The 20,587-nt window shown below is 38.8% G+C and overlaps 1 protein-coding gene across 1 annotated transcript in view; it reads right to left on the bottom strand.

Annotated features, from left to right (window-relative positions):
- The window catches only part of LOC109486371 (serine/threonine-protein kinase NIM1-like), a 29,725-nt gene that overhangs the window by 7,479 nt on the left and 1,659 nt on the right, over nt 1-20,587 (bottom strand). Inside the window, exon 2 of the mRNA XM_019790200.1 lies at nt 7,757-8,582. Coding sequence (XP_019645759.1) covers nt 7,757-8,066 — 310 coding nt within the window. The 5' untranslated portion in view covers nt 8,067-8,582. The remainder of the gene's footprint in view (nt 1-7,756; nt 8,583-20,587) is intronic.

Here is a 20,587-nt window from a genome sequence, read left to right as displayed (position 1 = left end):
ACATTCATTTCAAGCATAATACATCGCACTGGGACTCTTAATAAAACTCTACATTCAGTGATAACAAATGTACCGATGCACCTATTTGGAAATTTCCACTGTCAAAAGCCCTGCCTTCCCCACATTCACTCTTACATAAATAAGTGTCATTAATCTATACTTGCTGCTTTTTGTAATTTGCACACTTATATGTTATGTCCTGACATTTATGCAGTGGAAATCCTTGACATTAGAGTCAGGCACGTCTTATATGATAAAAGCACGAGTCCTGGTTTCTTGGCAGCCTTACGGCGTCTTACTGCGTCCAGTCACTTATTTATAAACACTGCCCTGCTGGGGAAGACTTATCCAGTATAACCTCCAGAAAGATCAACAGCGGAAACTGGGCGATGTACGCACGGCAAAATTTGTAAAGCACGGGGGTTTAGCAAGATGGTCAGAAGATTTTTCCTGACATTTTCATGTTGATGTAGTTGATACCTATTGCCTTGTTTGTGGATGTATGATAGAACTCAGTTACGTACTGTGGTGCTCACTGAAAATGGCTATTGAATAATTACATGTATTATTGATTGCACGGAATAAAATTTGGTTAAATCCATATTCACAATTGACAAAGAAATTAGAAATTTCCAGCAATGTTTTTGAGATAAACAATCAGGGCTTGCATGCAGTCCCCTTGCTGTATTTTGCAGTGTAGGTAAAATTTGAAATTACTAAATCTACCATACAATGTAGCTCGTGACATACATGTGTCTTCTAGAGTGACTGAACTTCAAAATAAAAGAGAGATATCACAGTCACAACAAATGCCTAGAAAACTGAGTATGAAATATTGGGCATTTTCCTTTGCTGTACATTTTACGACCCTGCCATGGCCCAAGCGTGTACGTCTGGGGTTCTGCACACTTTACGATGCTACAGGGAATCCCTCCTCTCCATCAAGTAAACATCATCTCAGCTTTCTCTCTGGGCCTGGGGAAATTAATCTTGTGTTTCTGTTTCCAGTTCTGAAAAAAACAGGGTCGGTACTGGATTTTCTTCTTCTTTTTTTTTTGGCTCCAAAATGGATCCAAGAAATAAAGTTTAACAATGCATTAGGACTGCCCCAAGGACCCGTCCACCTGTTTGCTTGTGGACAAATATTTCACCCGATTTACTGAAGAAAAGATTGTTTCTAAAAATGCGTTAGATGACATGCAGAAGTTCAGAAGGTTTGAAATTCAGATGTTGGATGGAAAATTTTATACCTTGACCAGCAGTCGATCAAAATAACGCTAGGGTTGGCGTTTTTTTGCTAGGGTTTGTCGGGAAACAGGAAACACAAAATTGTTTCCTAGGCCCTAGAATCAGTCTTGTTGTGTGTACGCAGATACTAGTCCACGCAGGGTCCGGCTTATGTCGCCGTTGCTGGAGTACTTAGCGATATTGACTCTCTTACGGCTGATCCTCGGTACATTAGTTACGACCCGTAATGTTCCCGGGTGCCGTGATTGGGCATGAATCATCCCGAGTGTCGCGCACGTTTGCAGCCCGAGACTTAAGCCCTGACGGATGAGCGCCGCGTGTTAATGTCATTTCAGCCCATCAATGTGATGATGTCATGAGCTTCTCGCTGCAGCTTGATGGCTTAGGTCTAACATCAAATTGTTTTTCAGGCAAACAAATCAACTTCCTTCAAACCACTTCTTTTTATCTTTGCTCACAGGCTTCTGTAGTTGAGGCATCTCAGTTCAATTGCATCTCAATGCAATTTCAGGATGACAATATGAAAATATTGTGAATGAGGCTTCTGTAGTTGAGGCATCCAATGCACTTTCTGGGCTGATCAATATGAAAAAACTGTGGATGAGGAAATTCTGTCGGATATTGACATTTACAGTCATTTCTTAGAACAAGTCATTTGAAATAGCCCAATAACACTTACATGAGGAATCCCTTTATTTTTTGGTACCACCAAGTGTAAGTGTAACTACAATATGAAACGAGCAACCATTTTCTGTCAGTGACATCGCATTTCTGCCTCTTACTCAGTGTACATTAAAAAAAAGACCAGGAAATTAACTTTCAAAATCAAATTTTACTGCCCTGAAATCGCCCTTGGTGCCTTTAATATAACCTACATGTACATGTACCTCCCATTTATACCTATGTCTGGGGGCCGTGTTAGAGGTGGTTGGAGACTTTAAGTTTTTAAGTGCAAAGTTTGGAGAATAACCTGAAGTCACGACTACTTTGAAAGTCACTTTGTGAATCTGAGATATTGCAGTGAGAGCATGTGGGCTGTTGAAATTCCATGGACATTTAATTTCCGCCCCAAAACAAGCTATTTTATGGCATATGCTTGGAAATAATGCGGTCATCATATACAGAGGTTAGGCCACACCAATTTAATTTCTTGGTTAACGGATTCGCCCGCTTCATTTTTTCTGATTTGCAAATAAAGATAAAAATTCAGAATCAACAGCAAAATGCTCATATTTTGCCCTGAACAGTTGAAAACAGTCCTTTTCTTCCTAGTTGTTAGAGTTATTCCATCTTTCAATGAAGAAGTATCATTAAAAGTTCAAAATTCATTGTTTACATTTTGAACCAGCCTGGTGTGTTGACTTCATGGCTCCTATCGTACCATTTTTGCCCATAATAGGATGCCTCGGCCTGTTTTTATTTTATTTTTTTTTCGCCCGCCCGCTCCATTATATTTCTAGAAAAATCCGTTAACCAAGAAGTTAAATTGGTGTGGCCTTAGGCCATGTGCGGTCCCAAATAGTGATGGTCGCATAAAACAAATGGTCAGTTTAACCTCCTTGGTTTAGATAAGTCTCTTAATGCTTGCGTCTATTGTGAAAAAAAAATTTGGACAGAGAAAAAAGTAGTCGTTATGCCTTATGGCCAGATGGCTGGCTTAAAGAGGTGGTTGCTTCGGCAAGTTTGACTGAGAGTCTTTGACTGTATTTGTGAATGTTACCTGCACCAGCAAATGTTACCAGTGCCTAATGTTAAATTGTACTTTTGAGTATGCTTGAAGTAATGTGTTCAAGTAGGCTGACACTTGATCCCATTGGTACACCCTAATGGAACAGTTCAACTAGACATGGGGTTGGGGGCTCTTCTTGCATTTGTCTCAAGGAAACTGGGATTAAAGCAGTAAATTTCCGGGGAATTCCATCAAGAACATCTCCTGCCCACGAGGGAGTCAGGGCACGTCTACCTGAACCCTTGTCTGCTAGAGTTTTTACTTTATCCCCTAGCTACTGTAAAGGCTTCTGTGTGTAAGTAGGCTTTCAAGGTAGAGTCACCACTAATGACTCAGGAGATAGCTACAGGACTTTGGGATACTTAAGCTGAGTAGACAAAAAGCAACCTCAGGACTTGTACATAATTGTCTGAACACACGCATGTACATGTACGTGCCTTGGACTTAAAATGCATGACTTTTTGAAGTCTTCTTTCCAGAATGGTAAAACTTTGGGTTCAGAGAGAATATCACTGTATGCTCTTGTGTATGTTACTGCTAAGTAAATTACTACAAACAAATGACACTTTGCATCACAAAACACTGGGCTAGGAAAAAATGTTGTGTTTCGAGTTTCCCAGCTCTAGCTAAAACCTGCAGATCCCAGCCTTTTTTCAGTCATTTCACGCATTTTCAAAAGCAATTTTCTTCAGTAACTCGGGAGAAATATTTGTCCATTTTAGCAAATTTAAACGTGTCCTTAGGATAGCCCATATGCATTGTTAAAGTTTATTTGTTGTGTCATTTTAGCCAAACCCCCAAAAAATAAATAAACGCAACATTAATTTTCCTCGGCCACACAAAAGTATCGTTCAACCGTCCTTGAAGTGCCTGCGTCCGTACCCAGTGACACATGTCTGTCACGTTCTTTCAGCTCGACAAACACAGCGAGCGGACGCAGGCTGACGTCACAAGTCTTATTCAGCATCTCCAGGCATGCATGGCCAGGCCTATTCAACAGTCTTCAGCCTTACGTAGGTCCAGTACAATGGACATCCAACACAACACAACATAGCAGCTAGACAGGTCTACCTGCAGTCAACTTGGCTCTCAGTCTCAGAAAAAAACAACAGTATAAGAGCTTTCTTTTTTCAACATTTCAACATACAATGACAGTGCATACTGGGTGCATATGCACCTAAGTTAGTGCAGGTAAAATTGAGGCTGTGCAGAAACATGTGTTATTTTCTGACCTGCACCTAACCTGCACTTGCACCTAACCTGCACTAGTGCATCTAAACTGCACTAAGTCCATGCATGTACAGAGTTACATGTAGGTGTATGTTGATTTTTATTTTTATTTGCTGCATTGACTGTTACCACCTATAAAGCATAAAATTAAAGAAATAATGGCAATGATTTCTGAACAGTTTTTAGTATGATACCTCCTTCTCAAAGTTTGATCATGAGTGGTGTAGGTAAAATTTGTCTCAAGTGCAGGCAATTTTCAATGTAACATGCACCAGTGCAGGCACGTGCACACAGAAAAAAGAATTTCAAACACAGCACATGTAATATGACATTCATCTTACTGAACCAGAGAATGAAATTATTGTTCCAGTAGATGAATGTACTTTGTACAATTTCCATAAAAAATAGCCAGAGATCGCCTAAAATTCCAGAATATTGAAAAGAGGTACCTTGAATCATATTACCTTATCGGTAATATGATACAATTGTAGAAAGCTGTTGTTCGTGACTGTTGGCCACAATGACCTACAAATATAATACCCATCCATTCTGTATAAGGATTTCACAGCTTTGGATTGACAATGTTGATGGATCTTGGTTAAGTAAGTGATTGATCAAAGTAGATGACAGTGCACGCATGCAAGAACATGGTCTTCTTAATGTTGGCTTTTAACTTGACTTGTATGAAGTGACCTTCATCTTGTCTTGTACATTAGGCCACACAAATTTAATAAACTGGTCCTCAGATTTGACCGCTTCATTTTATTAAAATCCCAAAAAAATCCAGGTTCTCAATCAACTTGAAAATCTAATATTTTGCCCGCAACAGTTTAAGAAAGACCTTTTCAATGGTTTCATTAAAAATCTAACATTCACTGCCTTTTTTGTATGATTTGGTCTGAATATCATTAGGGTTCAAATTGGAATATATTTAAATATAAGTATCAAACATGTACCCCGAATTTCATAAATTTGGAGGGATTAGGATTTAAGAACACTGATAGAATAAAATACTGTTCCATGTACTATATATATAACCTTATCAAACAACAAAGATGACACTCTTCTAGTATAATGTATTGATCCAATATAAAGTCATCAGACAGTGCGTGGGGTTTCATACATGACATTATCAGACCAGACACTATATTGATTTTCCTGAATATGATAAATAGTACCCCTCAGGTCCCTGGTGAAAATTAATTGTATTTGTATTGTGGTTTACCACATTATTATGCCAAAGAACAATTTGATTGAGGTCAAATTGTACTGTTCGACTTCAGAAAATGATCCTCAATGTAATTTAGAGCAGACTTCATCATAGTCAAAATAGCAAGTACTACAATGATTGTTCTATCTATATTCTTGAAATAAGTTGTCTTCTACGAATATTCTATGTTTTAACTTAACTGTAAACAAATTATTATGTACCAAGTTTGGAAACACCCAAGAGAACAAATTATGATTGTTCTACAATGCACAAACAGGTGCCTGCACTTGCCTGAAATACCTGCACAGCTCCAATTTTACCTACACAAACCTGCAATGCATATACCCAGTACATGGACCAGTGCAGGTTAGGTGCAGGTGGACATCAGAAATACCTGCACAGCTCCAATTTTACCTGCACTAACCTACATATACCCAGTACATGGACCAGTGCAGGTTAGGTACAGGTAGACATCAGAAATACCTGCACGCCCCTAAATATCCCCAATTTTACCTGCACTAGTGAATATACCCAGTTTTTCTATTGAATTATTGTACTGCATTACAAACATCACATTTGATTCTTGGAAACGTCAGAACTCACTTCACTTCCCAGGGGTTTACAAGATAACATCAAAATCCTTTTACTGCCCTATGAATATTTAATACTGTTTTTATCCTGCACTCTTGACTTCTGAAAGAAATATATATAAAGCTATCAAGAACTTCTGTGTCTCACGGGACTGGGGAGATAGTTATATAATTAGCCCTGCCAATCAACTTACTAATGTTGGACAATAATTTTTTTTCAAACAAGGTCAAAGGGCAATAATAAAAAAACAACGATGAATAATGAAACAATAATAATAAGATTCTAATACCATTACTCTAATCAAAATAATTTCTTTTTCAACAATAATGATAAATAATGAAACCATAAAAATAATTGTAAAATAAGATTCTAGTATCATTATTCTACATGTAATTGAAATTCGTTTTCAACAATTGTAATAAAAACAAAAACAAATTATTTAGAGATGATAAAAATGAGGATAGAAATAAGGAACTTAAAGTATAATGTAGGAAATATAAATTATAAAGACTAAAAATTTGCTAACAATTATACATTTCCATAATTCATGAATTTTCCTTTTAATTCCTGAAGAAAGACTGCTGGAATCTTCCTTGTCTATTACTATTACGCTACAGAGGAAGAATTGTGTAAACTTTAATGTTAATATCATGGTTATATCATAATTTGATCAGCAACAGATTCTATTACATATACAGTAGCACATATAACACCCTATGATGGTGTTAGGATCGAGCTGACTTTGACTCCCAGTAAAGCCTTGCTTGTTGTCATGACGACAGGTTAGTTATAGATCCCGTAACCCCCAGCCTGGAAGTCTGTCCCTAATCCTCAGGAAAAGGTTACAGAAGGAGGGGCAAGGCTGGGAAAACGTGATTGGTTTTTTCTCGGGAACGGAAATCCGAGGATTGCCAATATACCAAACAAGCAAAGTCAGCTCAGGCTTAGAGAACAGAACTGTTCATAGAAATAAAAAGGAAAACATAGGGGTGACATTATGGTAGAGACTGACTTTAAGCTTACAAATCTTTCACTGGTCATACAGCCTCTATCATTCTAATGTTTCCTTTTTCTTTGGCAGTTCACTCTGTTTGTCTTAAAATTGATATTGCTGTAAAGCTAAGAAACTTCATTATCAGGAAAGTGCCCAACACAATATTTCTTTTTAATGTTTTGACCAATAGAAAAAAAACATGCCATGTCATCGTGGGCTTGTACCTTACCTTGTTCAAGGCTTTAGCTGATAATGACAGGGATCTACATTCTACACATGCCTTCTACACGTACACACTTTCTGTTACTAGGCACAAGTACATGTACATGTGGTTGGTATGTGACCCTGACGCCAGTGTATATGTATGTTAGTAAGAAGTAGAGCTAAATTGGGTCAAAAAGAAATTTTCGCCGTCCTGTGAGATTATTAGATATTTGATATTAGATGTCATGCTGTTTTGTGTAGACGATGTTTTTTGATTCGTCCTCTGCATTTTCTTCCGATTTGCAAAAAAAAAAAAATTCAGGTTCTGAATCAACTCCAGATGCTCTTATTTTCGCCCCAACAGTTAAAGAAAGAAGCTTCCCTTCAGAGTTGTGACATTAATTTTTCCATCTATCAATGCAGTAGCTTGATTCAAATCTTTGCAATTCATTGTTTTTTTCCCTGTTACTTCATATCTTTTCTGAAAAAAACCGAGAACCAATAAATCAAATTGGTGTGGCCTTAGGAATAAAACTAAAGAAACACCAACCTTTGGTGAGTGCATGTATGCCCATCTTGACCTGTGAGAAGTTCCCACTCCCGATCTCCGCCCGTAGTCTGTAGAACCCGATCCGTTTACCCAGCGTGATCTCCTTCTGGATTTTCTCGTCGTTGCTCAGGTCGTAGGTCACCCTCTCGTAGGGCGACAGTTTGCGCTCCTTGCGCGGGAAGTCCGGGGACGTGACGGCCAGGTCGCTCTCATGATTGGACGAGGAGATGTAGTGGTTCCCTCCCATCTTGAGGTGCTGCTTCTCGATAAGCACGGGACTGGGGTGGACCACGGCGGTTGTTTTGGACATGTCGCTCGACGCGCGGTCCGTCTCACACGCACGTCCATGCACGGGCCGCGGCCAACCTCACCGGATTCTCCGTCACGTCCGGTAAGAAATCAGCGGCCATCCTCCGCCGCTCCCGGGCCGGAGAAGCGACCGGCGGCGTAATACCTGTCACTCTGCCCTTCAGAACTCACCAATCACACAAACAGCCCGGAGCAGGGTGCTTTAACGTTTCCACGGGCGAGCGAGCGGGGAGTTAATAGCCAGGGGCCGTGCCCTGCCTCGCAGGGGAACTGATAGTCAGCCCGGGCTAATGGACTGTTATCATCCCTGAAAGCATGAAATCGCTTTGTTTGTCAAACAGCGACCTTTGACCCTGCTTATTCACCAGGTGTTCCTGTAATCTAGACGTGTCTTCTGGGGGCGGACATGACGAGACAGGTGTTCCACCCGCAGGGTTACGGCTGCAGCCGCGGGCACAGCTCCGGCAGGCTTCTCCTGGCGTCAGCTGCAGTCGTAGACTTACGTATTACTGTCTGCCTGTGTGGGGGAGGATGGAGAAATATGTAATAGCTATCCAAGTTACAAATACGAATTCATAATTCACTTTATGTTCATGGTAGCAAAATTTCACTAACTGACAAAATAGCTATCCAAGTTACAAATACACAACAATACTGTAATTCACTTTATGTTCACGGTAGCAAGATTTTACGGAACTTATGTTCACAGTGGCAGCAGGTGTAGGAAAAGTAATTTGTTAGTGGTAATGATAAGTTCACAGTACACAAGTGACCGGAAAAACAGTCAACATAAAAGTACTGTGAAAAAAATAAGGAATTACAACATTTATGAGAAATGTTTGTACACTAAAGGACAAATCTGCAGACTCATCAGACTTGTTATTCAAAATCTTCATGGGCTCTGCCTTTTTATGATATTTACTGTAGCCATTGGAATTGACAATGTTAAAGGACTTTCTTAGAAATATACTAAGTTTTTGGAAGCATGGAGGTTCAATCAAACTTTTCTGCTGGAAGATATACTAGTATCTTAGTATGCTTCTTCCAGACAGGTAATGAATTATTTAGCCAATGTAATAGATAACCAAGAAAACTTCATTGATATTTGTCACTTTTCATTTACTGTATGACAGCAAAATCTTGAGATTGCTGTTCCCAGACTACACAAATGACAATCATGTCAATTTTTTGCCACTAACTCACTGACATATTCTTGGCATGTCGCCTGGCAAGTATTTGACAAATAGGGCAAGAGAGTGCCAAATATTTCCATGAATTCCACACATATGCTGAGGGCAGCTCTGGACATCAACAATCTGGACAGCAGCTAGACTCAACAACAACATTGATGTACTTTGGTCCATTTTTTAAGATATTAATTATGCAACATTAGCTAGGATGATACAAAAAGTCATTATTAACATATTAGTAAGTTGAATTAACTCCATTGCAAATAAGTGCCATTCAGGAAGTATGCCGCCTTACGAGTGTGTTTAAAATTTTGAAACACAGCTGTCAGCCATGTTTGTTTACATTTTGGTATTTTGTGGTGGCACCACAAAATGAATGCACCTCATGTGGGCTATTGGCTGCCAAAAAAAGTTAGTACTCTTACATATTGTAATACCAGTACACTTCATGTTCGTGGTAGTAGAAGTTTGCTGCCGGAGAAAAATAGATATGTTCGCAGAACTATGTTTGCAGTGGCAATAGGTGCAGAAAAAAGAAAGTCAGCAAATTATTTGCTACAGAAGTACAGAAGTTAAATCTGCGTACCACGAAAATAATTGCCAATTACAGCCTTTGAAAATCAAATTTCTAGTACATGTCAGAATTTTCCAGTCACTATTGTATAATGTCCTTGGGTTGTGGACACATTGTCCCAGTAGCAGTACCAGTTCATTAGGAATAGGAGTCTAGAACTACTGAATACAGCGCCTGAGGCTTTACCTACATGTAGTACAATGCACTGCCTAGCTGAAGAGGCATGTTAATGGTAACAAAGCCAGCGTAAGTGACAGCTGTGACGTACGCACTCTCAAAACCCTGAATGGTCAACAGAACACGAGAAAACCAATTATACCTACATGTTACATGAGACAACATGCTGATGGCAAATGCAAGCTTTATTACATTTTCACTTCCAAAAGTATTACTACTGACATGCAGGGCTCAAAATACTGGGTGCATATATGTACCTTAGTGCAGGTACAATTGGGGTTGTGCAGGTACATGTACTAGTATTTCTGATGTCTACCTGAACCTTACCTGCACTGGCCCATGTAGTAGAGGCCTGGTGTCTTAGACACAAAATACATTTGTAACCTATATCAATTTATCACCTTTACAATTACATGTAAATCTGTGTCCAATGTTGTAATTAAGACATTATCAGAGACCTTCAGGGCATACATCAATCTTAGGCCTAGGAATACTACTAGTAATTAGTTTATAATTATGTTTTATTTCCGATTCACCTCACCAGTCCCATAGCTGTCATACGTCAGCCTAGGGGCAGTACAATTATGGTCCTACAATGTTTTAGCCAGTGTATGTGTCTGTGTCTGTACTTCCATCATATGACTGAATTCTGCTGCTCACAAAAATTTTGCCCAATCTGTCGTCTTTGACATACAAATATGAGCATGTAAAGATACTGACAGTATATGAAAAGAAATGTCATGATACTTTTTAAGCTGAGTCTACCAGCAAAAGTTTCCTTCAAAGTGCAGGAAATAGTGTTTCAGAGGGTCAGGACTTCAAAATTTCTCCCAGAGCTAGAGTTGTTGTAGGATTGCTGCCAGAACGACAGTTCTAAATGACAGTTTAGGCCCAAAAAAATTGATATGACTGCTAGCTAGAACACTGGGTCGGTAAATACATAGGCAGAAGGCAGAAATGTGTCAATTTAAAATGTATACTGCAGCTTATAAGAGTGTCAACTCAGACATCAAGCTAAACCCAATAGTCCACAGGAAGGCAATGGAACAAATGCTGATAGCTGCAAGGTGCTATCTCTGCATGACCCTTAATGGGACTACAGGATGAAGGGGGATTTGCACAATGTCAGCCATCACTTGTCTTCGGGAAGACTCAGCCCATATGGCTAGGGATGGTCAAGAGCACATCAGCAGAATGTACTGTACCTGCGCAAAACCCGTAATGTATTGTGCAGCACTTTGGCAGAATGTCTCATATAACTTAGGTCGTACTCATGCATATAACACTGTCTGAATTTCCAAATGTTATGTTGAAGAAATATTGCAATGGGCAAAATTCTGACACAACGTTGACCAACATCCAACGAAAACCGTGAAAAATGAGGGTTTTGCGCAAGCGCAGTATGAACGTATGTTCTGCCAACATGCTTGGTCAAGGTGTGTTCAAGGTGTTCAGGGAGGTGGGAAATCTAAGGTGTCAATGACACATACATACATAACCACATCTGTTCATTTACAACACACAAACACCTGGTATATAAGGGCTTGAAACACCAACATGCAACATGCAATTTGCATGTGATTTTCAACATCTGCATGACTTGTAAATATTAATAAAACATATTCTTCAAGTCTAAGTCTGAACCTGAACTATGCTTGCACAACAAGGGACTAATAAAAAAAGTCATACCTGACAGTCTGAGTGTGTATCTAGGTCAAGACTTTGACCCCAGTAGAACATATAAAAGTGCCCTGAGTTAATGATTAATCCATGACCAAGGTGTAGGCTGTTACAACAACACAATTGCAACTTCGTGACAAGGAAATGAACACTGAAAAAACATCCACACATACATACTGAACCATTTTGAAATCCAAAATAGATCTTGGTGAGACAGAAACAAACCACACTCATGTATATACATAATACTCTATATATGTCTGTGACCCATATAGAATGAAAACATATTCATAGGACTACCAGTCGGTAAGTCATACGGAATAAACAAGGTATATCCCATACTGAAATATCCTAAAAGTTACATGTTTGAATGGAAGAAATTACATGTAATCTTAAAGCAGATTTATCGATGGCATATTCACACTGGGCAAAAAAATGCAAGATTTGCTACTTGTGGCTTATGGATAAAGCTCTGGCCAAAGGATACTGTCTTGCCACTGTAGGATCTGTTTAAAGATAAGAGGAAATGGCAGAATTTCCTTTTCTCATTCTATGGGTACCGTGGCAAGTTAGTTTTAATTTAGTTTAAAATGTTTGTAGTCCTGCCACTTTGTGACCTGTACCCTATAAAATAATATAAATGTATAATACATGTAGGATTTATACTACACATTACAGAGGGTAGGGATAGCATCAGTCTGCTCTAGTGTGATAACAGGCTTCTCTCGACCCAGCCTACCTACGGTACATTAGTCAGGTACCTCATGTCTCATACATGCAGATAACCAATGGTCGGGGGAGGCCTGCATTTCCTGATAAAAGTCAGTCAGTATGGGATCCTTGCAAGAGTATAGGAGCAGGGTCTTATGACATGTGTGTAGCATAAAACGTGTATTACGAGGACTATATTCATCATACGTTTGTACACTAGTAAGTATTTGGAATATGTTGCACCTGACGCTGTCATATACATGGAAACTCTACTTACTATAATTCTTCAAGTCAAGATACAAAAGTACATGTATCATACATACAAAATACACAAGAAAACAGTTACTCAGGCAACTGGATAGATTTTGAAAACTGTTACCTTCTATACATTGTAGGTACTTGAAAAACAAGGGCTTCCAAAAAAGTAGGCCATCGCCTTTCTTGAAATTTGATCCCAAAAGGTTGAAGGTCAACATATGCATGACAATCATTTGAAAATAACAATGATTCACACATACATTTCAAATTCTACAATTATTCTTATTTCTTCTACTATTTTTTAAACAAAAAAACTAAAGCCAGGTTTTTAATCACGTACAAGAGGAAGTTACTGAGCAAACTGGCACGCCAGACAAATAGCAACACACAATGGTGCTGGCAAACACCTGTGTCCTTCAGAAAAAGCACAAACACACACACACACAGTTGGTCTTATCATGGAGGTAGAAAAAAGGAAAGGAGGGAGCTCAAACTTTCTGCCTATTGTCCGATGTTGGCCGCGGGCGTCAAAACTGTAATTGGCACGAACTTGTCAATTGCCCTGATTTGCGTAGCCCCCAGAGCGGCACACCAGAGTTTTCCATTGTTATTAATGTCAGTGACAAGACGGCATGCCCGGCATTTGACAACTATAAGTGTAGCAACTTTTATTCTACGGTAAGTTTGTATCAAATTTGAGGATTACTTCGATGAATGCAGGGAGGTAAGAAGCGTGTATCAAAGACGACAAACTTGACGGACGGCACGGCACTGCAACTATTTTCTAGTAACTAGACTTAATTGTTATTTCTAGTATCTTTATACCCCGATACTTGAAACAACAGGAGGTTAAGTATCTTTGGTCAAATCCTTGCTTGAATCCTTGTTTGAGGAACATGCACCGGGCCTACCGGTAACCACAATCAACCAAAGAATTGAGCGCATGTGTCACTTCAAATATTTCCTTGTGGTAGAAAAATAACAAGCAAGGATGTCCCGGTTACTACAAGAATGTCTCGTTTCTATTTGGGCCTTCGAGCACAAAATCCATTTCTACACACCTCCTCTGCTAACATAGAGGCACACAGCTTGTAGAATATGGCCACAAATAGTCCACTTTGCCGGAAAAATCGCTACTTTGCCAGTTACGAAAGTTTGGAAAATGGAACATAAACATCGTCAACTATCCAGAATAAATATCGGCATATCTAGAAAAAATCACACAAATTCATACTAGACGATTGTATTTGTTGAAATGTTCCAGTTCTAAAATGTTCGATTCGAGCTTTACAAAACACAAAAAACGCAGTAACTCGCCCATTTTTCGTCGCACAACAAACATAAACATATCTGCGTATCCGCCATTTCCCTCCGCTCCCGATGCTGACTTCTGCGCAACAATACGACGCAACCCAAATAAGGAAATGCTCGGAAACTCGGGTATGTCGGTCCCTGCTCGGAGTGGACTCGGCTGCCGTCGCTGGCAGTGATGTCATTTTCGGCTCATTTGCATAGCCATATATGGAATTCTGGCGGGAGAGACCGCGGCGAACATAGGCATCAAACGAAGTACCGCCGGGCCGGCGGACAATAGAAACCAGCGGGATCTAGCGCCGCAAAACAAAAGGCCGCGGCGGGTGCTAAATACGTCCTCCCTCCTTTCCTTTTTTCTACCTCCATGGTCTTATATATCACAAAGACTTGGAATTTTTAGTGGATCTACCTTAGGCCTAACTCAATAACCTACATAAAAGTCTCCTTGGGACTAAAACTGTTGTTTAAAACATCCTTGTTCCGTCTGTCGTTTAATTATTAATTACGTCATTCAAACACTGCAAACTTTTACCAAAGTGTCAAACAAAGTATGCAATTTGCAGAACACAATGGAACGGGTCAGGTACTAGTAATTGGAATTGGTCGACCCTATTGGTTCTGGTGTTTATGGGATTAATCACCACTGGTAAGTTAATGGCATTATAACCAATATAAAATGGGAACTTCTGATTGGTTGACATTATCTTCTGGCTACATGTAGTTAATGATAAAGCCCTACAAGTAAATAAATCAAATCAAACTTTCTTTACTAGAAACAATGGTTTATACACGGCTCTAACTTCTAATACTACATCATGATCTGGGTAAGTTATTAGCAGCTCAGATGTTCTTGACTTATAATATTAAGTATTATTAATACTATGTCATTAATCATATTATTATACCATTAACCATGATTACCTGAGGAAGAAGGCTTCAACCACAGCAACTATCATTACTCAAACCTTGCTGTCATTGGATGGATTTATGCTAGAAAAAGGGACATGTTTTACAGTTTATGTACTAGTATCATATTACTGCTTTCTGTAATATCACTTTTTTTAGCCTCCGTAGCAGGCTTATAGAACTGGGGGTTTGGTGGTCTTCAGCTGTTTTCTGATTAGCCCAGTTCTAAATAACAGGGTTAATTTAACCAGGCCGGCTATGTTGTCTACATGCAATCAGAAAATAGCACATTAAAAGCTCCCAAAGACCATGAAGACCCCCAAAACAACCCCCAGTTTTTGGCATGCTATGGAGGCTAACTTTTTTTTACATCTTCCCCCATATATAGCTACCCGGAATGTTTCCAATATACTGTATTATACTAGCTAGCTCCTCAACTCTACTTACATTGTAGTCTAAGGCCAACATATGCTCCCAAGGAAATTTTATGACTGTGTCGTAAAGTCTTAGATCCTGAGGCTTGTACCAAGTCGTAATATCTGATCCCAAGTGAGAACATTTCCTGTGTGGTTTTGAGACTGGTACAGGTAAAAGAACCTTAATGGCAGTGACACCTGGGTCAACTTCCTGTGCTAATACATAATTCATAAATCCAATTTCACATTGGCCATATTTGTGTGGGTGGCTGACAATTGTCAACTGGCTGTTTTTTTAATCAATTAACATAACACAAAATATACAAAATGTATGTCATAATGTAGGGCTTGGATTTTCATTACTTATCATTATATTGTTCTGTCTTTCTTTCCGTCATTTGACAGAATTTTGCTGCTCATGACCAACAAAAAGTTTTGCCCAATCCGTCATCTTTGATGGACAAAAATTGGTCTGTAAAGGTATGGAAACCTCCCAGCAAAACTAATGTCTTGCAAATTGCAGGAAAAACAGCATTTCAGAGGGTCAAGGTTTCAACCTTTTCCTGGAAAAGCATGCGCCCGACCTACCTAGGATTGTCAATACACATGATGTTACATCAAACAAAATGGCACTGACAGAAAAAAATTCATGTCTACAACACTCTATGAAACTTCACAATACCACTAAAAATTTAAGAAAAATGCCTTCTCGCACTCACACTGAGTTGCCATAGCAACAAGAAAAGACTCTTCTTTTGACGGACACCTTTTCTGGTGAACTGGAGCACACAGTCCATTTATTTGTCAGGAAAAGGTCAGCTGTCAAAGCTCCTGTGATTTCTTTAGAAATGTTGGGTGCTTAGACCACATGATGTACAAGTCTTCTGGGCCTACAGGCCAAACCCATTAACTCACATCATTTCTAACGATAACGGGAAGAGTCAGCTATTGAAAGATGCCAACAAATTACATCCTAGTTCTCCTCACATTTCCAGAGGAAAGGGAAGTTAAAATCAGAAAACCTGTATATCACTGAGGTACAGAAAAAGTGGGGAAAGTTCATGACAGAGGAACAATGAAGTAAGGTCACACCAATTTGATCAGTTCTTGTTTTTGATCGGTTAATTTCTTCTGATTTGTAAAAAAATAGGCTCTGAAATAAGTCTAAATCAACTCCAAATTGCTCGTAATTTAGCCCCAAAAGTTAAAGAAAGTCGCTGTCATCAGTCATTACAGTTTTTCCATCTATTAATGCAGTTCAAACACAAACTTACCTGGTATGTTGGCTTCATGGCTCCTATCATTATAGCATTTGGGGCTATTATAGAATGCCTAGGCCTGGTTTTTTTTCTTTTGTCCTATCACCTCATATTTTTTATATAAAAAAATCCAAGAACAAAAACTAAAAATAAAACCGCTAACATCTAACAAACTGCACACAAATTAGTCCAATGGATTCCTTTTAATCATGACAGAAAACCACAGGAACTACAGTGATCATTTCTGCTTGATAACCAATCATTTGCCTGGATAGTCAGTATCATCACCATGGTAACTTCAAACATGTGTAACTCCAGTCTGTAATAGTGCAAAACGATCCCTTTTGATCAGTAATTGCCTGACATGCCTCAGTCTATCATTAGACATGTGTTTGTTACCAAGTGATCCTGGAAACATCTCCAAATGTATTGTATACTATTTATGTTCAAGCAGATGCCTTTTCGGTGGCAAGACAGTATCCATTACTTGGCATTATCATTAGCCAGAAAAGTTTGTACGGCCACTCCAAATCCAATGGACAGCTTGCCACCATATGATCTGCTTGGAGATTATTGTACACTATCATCAGCAATTGTAATGTTTACCTAGATCTTCACAGACCAATCGCAAAGGTGCAATATCGTACGTAATTCTTATGCCATATTGTTTTAAATAGATGGAAAACTATGTATTTTTCTGGCTATATCAGCACCAGTCACTTTCCATGTTTGATCGTACAGCAAAGTAGGATCGCCTCTATTTATGTAATAGGTCTGCTGTATTTATGTAACGTAGTGTTTGGTATATTATCCATAACAACCATGTAACAACCATATAGAAGAACAAAGCTTATTTAATCCATAAATGGCATAGTAGAAAACATCAAAGGTTCTGGGAGTATGGTAGACTAAGTTCAAATTAGCAAATACAAAATGCAGATTACAAATGTATATTATTTGTCGTTTACAGTGGAACACTCACTCACTCATCCATATAAATCAAATCAATATTGCCTTGGCACTATTAATAATCTGAGTGATCTTCTTATCATCAATAATAATGTAAACTCGACCAGAATCAAAATGTTCCTAAAATACACATTTGCCTATATATATCTTAATATAGCTGGTGGAAGTTATACAAGTGAGAACATTTAATTTGGCAATTTGAGTATCTCATAACAGCTCATTTCTACAAAATGACCAGGTTGTCATAACAGACACAAAACAGGTCAAGAGAATAAAAGCACATAAAAAGTTTTCAATCATGCATGATTAATAGGTGGATGATTGCTATCCAGTATGAATGTGTTTGGGGTGTCGTGTTTCCATGTTGTGATACAAGAGGCCTTTGTAAACACAATAACAAGTAATCTGCATAAAGAACTGATCCTCTGTGAAAGAAACTTCTGTATCTCATAATCATTCTCATTGTCTGGACTGCCACAAAACTGTCTATGTTGACTGGATACCATACAGTCTTATAATATCATGTTGTGTCATATCATGTACATGTACATGTACAGGAGAAAAAGTATCTGTAATTGTATATAATATAGCCAGTATAACGTTAGCAGCCCCTTGGCATAACACACTAGCGTTGCATACACAAGGCACGGCGGCAGCTGGCTACATTACACCGAAGGACTTGTCACACCTAGCCTTTGAACATTGTTTAAACATTGTTATCTAGTGATGATGCCCCAACTGTAGTTGGTGACACACATATGACCATCAGTCCAAGTTTTAACTTTACATTTAATGGTTCTCAGTTTTTCAGTTATGCTAGAGCTACATTGTAATTTGTATTGTGGGATTTTGGAAACTAGGTGAGTGAGGTGGGGAACGTCCTGAAATCAGTTCTGCCAACACTAAACAAAATCTGTAACAGCCTAGCAACAACCACTGTCAATATTGTTCTTTTCATCCCTTTACAATACAACTATACCAGATGAAATCGCAATTTAATTGAAGACTTTGCGCACGATTCATCCGCTTTCCGCTTTATGTTCAGAACAACAAAAACGCAAGTGCTAAAAGCGCTCTATTCTTGTAGACTAATTCACTGTGTATAATACGACCTCTTGGACCTTTAATCACTCACTCATTCTGTTCCTGCCCAGTAGTTCTGGTATCCAGGCAACAACACCAGTCCTTGACACTAGAGTACTGCGCTGAAACTTCATCAAGGGCCAATCTAGAAGTACCACATTGTTTTTGTTTTTCTGAATCACTTACATACATGCAGGGCCAAGAAAAGGACTGGTTGAAAACAGCATCGGAGCTATATATGTAAATCACCTTACTCTGGGCTTGAAATATTGAGTGCATATGAACCTTAGTGCAGGTAAAATTGGAGCTATGCAGGTATTTCTGATGTTTACCAGCACCTAACCTGCGCTTTTCCATGTGCAATGTACTAGGTTTTAACTTTATACATGTACTAGTATACAAATGTAGACATATGTATGTATGTGGGTTTTTATTCGCTGCATTGACTATAGTACAAGCTATCATAATATGAAGTATCAGAATAAAAGATATAATGGCAATGGTTTCTGAAGAATTTTTAGTATGATCCACACTTCTTAACTTCGTAGTAGCACAGGTAAAATTTGTCTGGTGCAGGTAACTTTCAAAGTTACAGTGCAGGTATGCAGAAAAAAGGTGTTTCGAGCCCTGTTGAAAAAGTGCTACTACTTATTCTACTGACGAATAGGGGATACAAACAAATACTTGTCCCAAGTTTTGGAAATACCCTAATTTATTTTGAACTTTGGTAAAGTAGGGGTCAGACATTCACAGCGTGAGTCGTCGTTATCTGTTCTTATTATCTCCCAGCCCACATCGGCACCGGGCAAAGAAAGATGCAGCGACGGATCAAAGCCGTGGATAAAAGAAAACCACCTAACGGTATCATTATCCTTCTTATCATACATTTTCACCACATGCACGCAGGATAATGAATGCTATGCGGATCAAAGGTGCGTCATATATGAAAGAGCACAAAGGCTGACAAATTATGCTTTTCATAAATGTGTGTTCAAATTTTGAGCAATTTTGAAGTGTTTTTGGGCAGAAAAATATTGTTAGGTACTAGTATTTAGCTACAACTTCAAGTGAGTTGTGGTATTGCCATGCAACTGTGTATACATTCACCACAAATTACAATTCAAACGAGCACGCGAATTGCCAGGTAAAATTGAAGCCAACCAAATTACTTTTCTTGCCCAAACAAATTGATTCTCATTAAGATAACCTGAGTTTGTGAAAAGGTGACAAAATACTGAACCCAGGAGGGCGATTTATCTAGACCACAGCAAATGATGCCTTTCATCTAATTTTCTTAACCTAGTTCCAGCTGATGTCCAAATATATCATGGTCTGGAACAAGCCCAGGCCTAGAGAAAAAAAATGTTGTGTTTCCTGTTTCATCCTGAAAAAATTGGGTCAGTAGGTAGGATTTTTTTCTTCTTTTTTTTTTTAACGTTGGCTCTCGGATCCAACTTAGACAATACAGTTTAACAAAATAATACTTGCATGAGGACACTTATATTTTTAATGTCAATGTTGGAAAACCAATTGCACAGTGTTTCATCACTCAAGTGTCAGATCACAGAGCTAGAAAAGGTCAATCAGTTCGAAAAATTTATGTCCCTTGCAGGGGTCCACACAAAAAAAGCTAGGATCGGCGGTTTGTTCTAGGGTTGGCCGGGAAACAGAAAACACAACTTTTTTCTGCTAGGCCCCAGTGCAAACCCAGCCAAGGGAGCATAGCTGAGCTGTATGGATTACATGTGGGGAAGGGCTATTAATCTTCCAAGTTCAAGCAGATATAGAGACTGGCTCAGTATTTCAAACATTGGTATGTCTTTCTCTTTGCCTCCTAAAAAACCTAAAAGATAGAACGATGTAAAAAATGAAGAAAAAGCATGCAGAAAATACTGCTTGAGTCTATTATGTATCATATATGGAAATATGGGATTTATAACTACAAAGCACCAAGAGACCACGTCTAGCATATAATGATAGACATT

The sequence above is a fragment of the Branchiostoma belcheri genome, unplaced genomic scaffold (genome assembly GCF_001625305.1).
Source record: "Branchiostoma belcheri isolate BF01 breed outbred unplaced genomic scaffold, Haploidv18h27 scaffold8, whole genome shotgun sequence".
NCBI lineage: Eukaryota > Metazoa > Chordata > Leptocardii > Amphioxiformes > Branchiostomatidae > Branchiostoma > Branchiostoma belcheri.
Note: the sequence above shows the minus strand (reverse complement) of the source record. Positions and strands in the feature narration are given on the sequence as shown.